Source organism: Martes martes, assembly GCF_963455335.1.
Source record: "Martes martes genome assembly, chromosome: 8".
Classification (NCBI taxonomy): domain Eukaryota; kingdom Metazoa; phylum Chordata; class Mammalia; order Carnivora; family Mustelidae; genus Martes; species Martes martes.
In genome coordinates this window covers 473,276-481,773 of record NC_137895.1, presented here as the reverse complement: position 1 = coordinate 481,773, position 8,498 = coordinate 473,276, and the positions used below count along the sequence as shown (strand labels likewise).

Sequence of the window (8,498 nt, the reverse complement as noted above, 5' to 3'; positions counted from 1 at the left end):
AGCCTCAACTGGCAAAATCCACACACCTCCCAAATACCTGGGCCCAGAGCATTGCGGCTGGATCTTCTAACCCTCAGATCCGCCCCCTGGGGAATTGCCAGACTCCCACCCTTGGGGATTTCCAGGACATCCAATGTACTTGGCCCCTGCCTCCTCTGACCCACATTAATAAAAGGGAATAAACTTCCATATGGTGCTTTGGGTCTAATTTCTTCTATTGAAAGTAGCCATGCGGGCTCAGTCGGTTGAGCATCTGCCTTCCGCCCAGGTCGTGATCCCAGGGTCCTGGGACCAAGTCCTGCATTGGGCTGTCTGCTCCACAGAGAGCCTGCTTCTCCCTCTGCCTGCCGCCCTCCCGGCTTGTACGTCCTCTCTCTCTCTCTTGCAAATAAATAAATAAAACCTTAAAGAAGTAACCATGCTTTGGTGGTGCCTGGGTGACTCAATGGGTTGAGCGTCCAACTTGGTGTCGGCTCAGGTGGTGATCTCCTTGGTGGTGAGGTCGAGCCCTACAGCGGGGTGGGGGGCCTCAGGGGGAAGTTAGCTTGGAGATTTTCTCTCTCTGCCCCTCCCCCCTGCCACTCTCTCTCAAATGAATGAATAAATCTTTAAAAAAACGTTTTTTAAAAAGTAGCCACGCCTCAAGAGAACAGTGTACACAGGGAGTTCCTGGGAGATGAGAGGATGGCCTTAAGCACCATATCTCGCGGCCTGGACATATCGTTTATTGGAAAAGACACCTCCAGAAAGACTCAACCTTCCCAGGAGGGCCCCTCTCAGGATCTGTTAACCAGCCCTTGTGCCTCCCAACTCCAGGTAAGATACTCCGATCCACCGGATGTGTGTGGAGAAGGCCCCAAGCCTGACGAGACCCGCACACCAGCTGGCGACCTGCAAGTGAAGAGCCCCCGCGCTGAAACGGACATCTGGGGAGACAGCTTTCCTGAGATGTGCGGAGCAGGCCCGTGTACCCTCTCCTCCTTCCCCTTCCTTCTGGGGGAAGACGATGCCCTGTGGGGATCTCCCAAACCCCGTAGACGGGGGAACCTCTTTTTTTTATGGCCTTGCAGGACAGCCGCACCGTGACACCGGGACAAGCGAACTTTCCGCTCACTTGTTTTGAAGGGTTAGAAGGTTCGTGTTCACAAAAGTCCCTCTTTCACCTGACCTGATCTCTTACTCTGGATTCTCACCCAAATTCAGTCTGTGAATTTGCACCGTGCAGGCTGTATTATGGATGACGGTTGTTTCTAGCTCTTTTGAGAGAACGTAGTTTCAGTGCGTCTTTGAGGTTTTGCCGTTTTTGTTCAGCTGTTGCTTCGTTTTTCCCAAGCACGCTTAGCTAACTGTTGTCCTGTGTTCTCTCAGCGCCCACCTCGCGCCCCCCCCACCCCCGCCCCAGGAAGAACTTTTCTCCCCTAAATTGAAATAAGTGCCAATACATACCTTCAGTTGGCAACTACAGACCTACGGTGTGGTTTAGAACCATTGCACAGTTTGGGATTGTTATGTTACTTCTGTTTCCAGTAGCGATTTTAAGTTTCGTGTTTTGTTAACTGTCAAAACTTTTGTAAAACCATGTTCTCACTAATGAAATGATACTTGTAACCTTGAAAAAATGTAGACTTTAGGCGGGAGGTACCAGGTCGTTCTCCCTCCTGACCGCCCTCAGGTGGTTTCCAACTGGCACACACTCTCCCTCCGATGTAGGACGGGACAGGCAGAAAAGTCCTTCCTGGCACCAACAGACAAAAACCCTAAACACGGAAAACCTGACTCTTGATCAGTGGTGCTTTCGAATAAAGAAAGGTCTTGATCAAAAGCGGAGAAATGTGGAAATTAGTAAAGGGATACTTTCTGAAATGTACCTGGATGCTAAAAGGGGAGGCTGGAAGGGGGAGCTGTGCCTCTCCACGCCCATTACAGGTAGGGGCCCAACAGAAGAACCACCACCGGCAGAGAATCATCAGAAAATCATCACCATCCTGACCTCTGGCTCTTCTCCAGCGGACGCTCGTTCAGAACAAACCCTCCCAGCTTCCTTCTTCTCCATAAAATAACGTTCCTCTTCGCTTATTGAACTTGCCTATGGTTTTGCCAGAGTCTCCTTGTCCCAAATTGCAATTCTCTGCTATTCCTGAAAAAACCCATTCTTGCTGGTAAAACAACTTTTATTTTTAAGGTTCAGAGAAGTGTAGGAAGTGAGTACAGGGCCACCTGTGAAGAGGTGAGCCACTGGAGGGGGCTCCAGGTCCCTGCCGCGGACAGAGTACCCCCGAGCCAGCGCCCTCCACAGCTCCGTGGCCTGGCCTTCTGCACAAAGGCCTCCAGCCGTGGTGTACTGGCGAATATTTGCATCTCCCGGATGCGAAGACTTCCACCCTAGTGGACTTTAAGCTACCAGCTCACGGCACTCCAGAAGGAGCTGGAAGAAATGTACAATCACATTCTCACCGCGATGAGCAAGTTCAGGACGGCACCTCGGTCCCCAGGGCGAGAGCTCCGCTCTCCACGGAGCTCTATGGCAGGACTGACCCCCTGCACTCCCTGCATCCAGCCTCAGCCCTGCCCCCCAGCCATACCAGCCACCTGCAGCATCTCCCACTGTGCTTCCAGCTGCCCTCTCAAGTGCACCAGGGCCTGCAGGTCGTCTGGGGAGGCCACGGAGAAGGGACCCAGGCTGGGGGGTGGCTCTCCATGCAACACCCGGGCCAGGACCCCCACAAGCTGGCATGTGGACTCCTGGGCCAGGAGCAAAGGCGGAAGCAGCAAGTCGCTGGTCTCTCCCCACATCCCACCCCCACCCACAGCACGTCAACCCCGCCCAGCTCACCTGCTCCACTAGGACCAAGACTCGGCCCCCCGCTGGCCCCCGCAGAAGTGCAGCCAGGAGTGCAGCTTGGGGGTCCTGGAGGCCATGGGCTGGTCCAAGCGCCACCAGCACCAGGTCAGGCTGGAAGCCATAGGCCAGGGGCAGCACAAGGGCCAGGATGCAGCTCAAGAACCCGCCCGTCGTCTGCGGGAAGGACAGCAGCACAGCCCAGCCCCTCAGCCAGGGGTCACCCCACCTCCCACAGTCCCAACAGGAAGCCAGGGAGGACAGGTGAAGGCCAGGAGGTGGACCCCTAAGAACGCCGATGAGCAGCAGCTGCCCTACCCGTGACCCCACCACTCACCCCTGGCAGCGGCACAGACACGTGGAACGTGGACAGGGCAGCCGCTTCTTTGCCTCTGATGTTCAGCCACAGGGTCCTCCTTCCAGGGAAGGGCGAGCACACGTGCACGGGTGTGAGATGCGGCTTACCCCCAGACCCAGGCAGCAGAAGCGGAGGCCCTGCCCACCCTTCCCCGTGGGAACCCAGGATGACGTGCCCACCCACACGCAGGACCAGATGCACAGACGACCTGAGCGTCCTACCCATCATCGGCAAGGTCTGGGGGCCGATCCAGCTGTCCCAAAGCCACACAGAACACCCTAGAGGAGAAAGTGGCCCCGGGACAGGCTGCACTCACCCAGCCAGAAATCCATTCCCAGAGCCCTCCTCACAGGGTGGGAAACAGGAAAGGTGTGACCCCGCTAAGGCATGGGGTGCCCACGGGCCGTGCCCTGAAGGCTTACCTCGGGGCTCCGTGGGACAAGCCCTGTCGAAGGACCACCTCCAGGGTGGGGGCTGCCGCTGGGGTTGTTGCGATGCCGCTGCTCACCTGTCGGGGGCAACCCCCAACCAGGCACAGAGTCACATCCGCCCCTGTTCTCAGTCCCTGTCTATAGAGCTGCCCTCTGTGCGACCCGAGCTCAGACCGCTGCGCTTCTGGAAATAAGGTGCTCGAAACTGTACTTTAAATCACCGCCTTCCCCTAACTGTCGGAGAGCATGCAGTTGAGGACACTGAGTGACCCTGAACTTGTGCCCTCGTCCCCAAGGGCTGTTGTAGAAAGGGTCCATGTGGTGCACCATCCAGCCCTCCCCGGAGAGGGGCCCTGCCCTCAGCTCCATGGCCGCCCTCGGCCCATCCCAGGAGCCCCCACCTGTCCATCCAGGATCCCATTCAACAGATGCAGGACCTTCCCAAGTGCAGTGAAAGCCGTGTCCTGGGTCAGGGCCTCGTGCAGCCTGGGGCGGGAAACCAGAGGGACACGTGGACAGGAAGTGACACAGATACCATGGCGCCTGTGTACATGCAGCCCCACCCCTCTCCCCAGGCCTGCTCTGCCCACCTGGCCCAGGCCTGTGTCTCCTCCCGTGGGGCTGACCCCTCCTGACGGAGGACGTCGGGGGGCAGGACCAGGGCAGCAGCCGGCGCAGTCAGGGCGATAGCCGTACGGACAGGGGGTGTGGCACAGAGGTGCAGCTGGTCCAGGAGTGAACTCAGGACAGCAGAGGTCTGGGCCTCCGCTGCCTTGCATTGAGGTCCCCCCGGTGACACAGGGGAAGGTCTCCTCTCCGGGGAGCACGTGCTGAGACTCGGTGTGGGGGTCGACCCTAGGGAGTGGTTCAGAGTCAAAGCCACTGTGTGGGAGCAACCCCACTCCCAGCTTGGGCCACACTGACCTTGCTGCCGAAGGCTGGTCCAGTGAGGGGCCTGGGCTGCCCGGACGCTCTGGATGGACTCCAGGGCACTGTGGGGAGAAGCAGGAGCAGTCAGGCCTGGCCACGAACCCCCAGCCCTTCCCAGCCTCCTGCCCATACCTGTGCCGAGGCACCATGGGCCCCAACAGGGGCGGGACAGGGTCACCCAGCAGCGCCTTCACCACCATGCACACGGACTGGGACAGCGACTCCAGGTGGTAGCCTCCCTGGGAGCAGGGAGAGAACAGAGACACGACTGGACAGGGCTGGGAGTGGGGCAGGGCAGCACCAGCCCAGGCAGGACGCCCCGCCGTGTAGAGCAGGCCCCCTCTGACTGCACCCTGACACCCAGCCAGTGAGCCCCCTCGCCGCCAGTCACCTCCAGCACAGCACAGACCCGGCCGCCGGCCAGCACCTGCAGCAGCTGCGTGAGGTGGGCGAAGCACTCGGGAGTGGCCTGCATCTGCCCCTGGAACCAGAGCCCCATGTGAGGGGGCCTGGCCCCGGGACCCCAGACGCCCTCCCCAGCCAGGCCCAGACCTCACCTCAGGATCCCCAATCGCTGAGTCAAAGCCTGCTGAGATGAGCACCAGCTCAGGGTCAAACTGTGGACAGGGCCAGGTGGGGACAAGCAAGAGAGAGCCCAGAGCGGAGGTGAAGGAGGCCCCTCCGGAGAGTGCTCCCCACCCACGGGGCTCTGTTCTGCTCCAGTGGGGGGGGGGGGCCTCTGAGCACAGAATTCCCCTCCCACGCTCCTCCCACCAACCCCGTGCCTGGCCCCCATGCAGTTACCTCAAAGGCCACAGGAAGCAGCACGTGCAGGAAGGCGGCCAGGTAGTCGGCATTGCCCATCCCGACCTGCGGCCATCGGGCATCAGAGCTGGGCCCTGGGGTGGGGGGTGGGAGGCTCTGGGGTCTTCACTCCTGGGGCCCAGGATCAGGGGGCGACCCTGGAAGGATGCCCTGGACTACGTTCGGGAGGCCTGGGGCTGTGGGGCACAGGGGAGGCCTGGGGGCAGGGCTGGGGGGAGGGGTGGGCACCTGGTTCCAGGGCAGGTTGACTGTGAAGCCTCGGCCGGGCCCTAGCCCGACAGCGTCTGCATCTGACTCCCGAAGATAAGGCCAAAAACGACCGTGCTCATAGCGGTGCCAGGAGAAATAAAGAACACTGTGGACAGCCAGCCCAGGTCAGAAGTTGGAGCTCAAAGGTCAGGACCTCAGTCCCATGGCTCCCAGCCAGGGGTGGCAGGGAAGGCCGGTGACCCCAGCTCACCTGGGGTCATCCTCGAAGATATACTGGATGCCCTGACCATGGTGGACGTCCCAGTCGACAATGAGAATCCTGTGGATAGGGAGTGCACAGGCCACTGAGAGGCTGGGCCTCCAACCTGGGGGCGAGGAGCCCACCCCTGCACGGGAGAGGACCACACGGGGTCTCTGAGCAGCCTACCCCACCACTTTCCGTCCGGCGCAGCCCCTACCCCACAGCCGCCCCGACACACCTGCGCACACCGTGCCGCTTCTGGGCATGTCTGGCTGCTATGGCCACGTTGTTGAACACACAGAATCCGTTGGCAGCAGCCCTCTGGCTGTGGTGCCCCGGAGGTCTGCGGGTGAAGATTGACCCACCAGGGTCATCCTGTGCCTTCCTGGGGCCACCACAGGCAGGAGCAGCCCAGGAAGGGGACAGCCCTCACCTCACCAGGGCGAGCCCATTGTGTGCAGTTCCGGTCAGCACAGCATCCACCAGCTGCAGCGCAGCTCCCGCGGCCAGCCGGGCGCAGTGGAAGGTGCTCTGCGGGGTGGGGGTGAGGGTGCCCATGAGCCCCTGCCCTCTACACCACAGGCTGTTGCCCAGTGCAGGTCCCAGCAGCTGCTGCCAGTAGGGTACACAGGCCGTTTGCACATTCCTGAACGTTGGGGGGCCCCCCCCAGAGGTAAAACAGGCACAGAAACGCAGACGTGCATTTGCGGGGGGGGGGTCCCCAGGACCGCACCGGGTGGAAGTAGACAGCATCGTACTGTCCAGACAGCGTTTGTAGTTCCTCGGTGCTCAAGGCCTGGGTTCCTCGCAACAGGGACACATATTCTGGGCTACAAAGGAGCAGGCAGTCAAGACAAGGTGACCCCCAACTCAGCAAGGAGGGAAGAGAAGGAGGAGCTGGACCCTGGTGGGACCGCCCACCTCACTGTTCCCTCCCCCACCCACCCAGTAGTGAAACTGAGGCAGACAGGGGAGCTCTGTTTTCAAAACCCGGGCAAGCTGGGCGTCTGCGCGTCCCAGGCGGTGGCCTCTGTGGTGCGTGGCTCCGGGGGGTCTGACCTGTGCACCAGGCCCAGCTCCGCCTCTGAGGCTTCTCGAGCTGCCAACTGTAGACACCTCTGCTCCAGGCCACCCTGCTGCAGGCGCTCCACGGCTGCGGTCAGGCGCTCAGGACGCTCGATCTCACACTCGGGGCTGCGTGGACACCGAGCTCAGCGACCAGAGCCCCCTCCCCGTGTTCCCTTAAGTGTAAGGTCGCACTTACTCGTCCCAGAGCAGCCGGGCGGCTGTCATTTCCTCGTGGTACACGAGCGCCGTCCTCATGGCCCAGCCGCCCCGGGGAAGCAGGTGAGCGCACCGCCTGTTCCCTGCGGGCAGCCCCGGGGAGCCGCTCACCCCCCGGGGCACAACTGGGGCGGCGCTCGCGGAGCCGGGGCACAAACGCGCAGAACCCAGGCACGGGACGAGCCGCCGGCCGCAGTCGGCGTCCGCGGGGCGGCTCCGGGGCACAGGTTTCCGGCCTCCGGAGACTCGGACCCGGCACGGTCCGGCCCCCGCCGCCCAAAACCCCGCCCGAAGCGCGGCCTGACGGGAGCGGGGCGGGCCTGACGCCCGGGGCCGCGGCTCCCCCTCCCCCCGCAGCCCCCAGCCGGACGCGGCTACGCGAAGGGGCGGGAGGGAGGGCCGGGGCGCGGGCCCAGGGCCGGTGCGCCCCGCGCCCCGCGGGCCGTCAGGCGGCACCACGGAGTGTCCCCGTCCGCCCCAAAGGTCCCCGGACCCTCGCGGACCGCGCGGGCCAAGGCGTCAGACTCGTCCGCAGCCCGTCCCGTCCGGCGCCGCGCAGGGGCCCCTCCTCGCCAGGGCTGGAGGAGCAGCGGCGAGGCAGGGGCGAGGCAGGGCGGGAGGCCGAGCGGAGGGAGGTGCGGGCGGGGGAGGAAGGCGGCGGCGAGTGCACGAGGCCGGCACCGGGGGCGGCGCGGACCGAGCGCCAGAGCCCGCCCGCCCGGCAGAGCGCGCACGCGGGGCCGCCGGCCGGAAACGCCGGGGCTCTGGGGGCCGGGCGGGGCGGGGCCTGGCGGGGCGGGGCCCCGGGGTCTGGAGGCGGGCTCCGGGGGCGGGGCCTCGGGAGGCCGCGCGCGGGGGAGGGCGGGCTTCTGGAGGGCGGGGCCGGGAGCGTGCGTCCGGAACCGGGGGTCTTGGAAGCGGGGGCCCTGGGGCGGGGGCGCCACCAATCCCGTTCCTCGGCTCCCCAGAGTGCCGGAACGACCTCGACGGCGGCCCCGAGAGGGCCCTGCCCACCGCGGCGCGCGACCCCCGGGGGCCCCCACGCTCGCCATCCAGGCACCCGCCAGCGCGGGCTGCGGGAGTCCCACCGGCGCTCTTTGGGCCGCTGCCCGCCCCTGCGCCAATCACGGCGGCTGCGCAGTGGCGCACGCTGAGCGGCCATCCTGGGTCACGTGGCTCTAGGGCGGGGCCCGGGCGCCCCGCCCCTCCGGGATTTTCTCCGCGCCGAGGGTCCCCGGCCGCGTCGGTCCGGGGCCGCGTCGCAGAGCCCGGAGCGGAGGAGGCCCGTGTCCGTGTCCACTTTGGCGACTGGGCCAGCCGTTCGCGTGTGCAGCCGAGCTCCAGGCCGGAAGAAGGGGGACAGCCTGGCCCCGCTTTCGG

General features: G+C 63.7%; 1 protein-coding gene across 7 annotated transcripts; it reads right to left on the bottom strand.

Annotated features, from left to right (window-relative positions):
• Positions 1 to 2,150: 2,150 nt before the first annotated feature.
• Positions 2,151 to 7,632, bottom strand: HDAC10 (histone deacetylase 10). Of its 7 annotated transcripts, none has more exons than XM_080811961.1 (20): positions 7,099 to 7,632; positions 6,894 to 7,028; positions 6,568 to 6,664; positions 6,268 to 6,365; positions 6,073 to 6,177; positions 5,844 to 5,912; positions 5,612 to 5,738; positions 5,363 to 5,428; positions 5,116 to 5,175; positions 4,950 to 5,039; positions 4,691 to 4,797; positions 4,553 to 4,620; positions 4,219 to 4,483; positions 4,030 to 4,114; positions 3,620 to 3,705; positions 3,419 to 3,475; positions 3,177 to 3,255; positions 2,834 to 3,016; positions 2,590 to 2,742; positions 2,151 to 2,425 (listed from the first exon to the last, which is right to left on the bottom strand). In XM_080811961.1, the coding sequence occupies exons 1-20, from the start codon at positions 7,155 to 7,157 to the stop codon at positions 2,393 to 2,395; spliced, it is 2,022 nt and encodes a 673-aa protein (XP_080668087.1). In that variant the 5' UTR covers positions 7,158 to 7,632; the 3' UTR covers positions 2,151 to 2,392. The 7 variants fall into 7 exon arrangements, with proteins under 7 accessions (XP_080668087.1, XP_080668084.1, XP_080668089.1 ...); XM_080811958.1 differs by having other exon boundaries at positions 2,583 to 2,742; positions 7,099 to 7,305; XM_080811963.1 differs by having other exon boundaries at positions 2,583 to 2,651; positions 7,099 to 7,305.
• Positions 7,633 to 8,498: the final 866 nt, after the last annotated feature.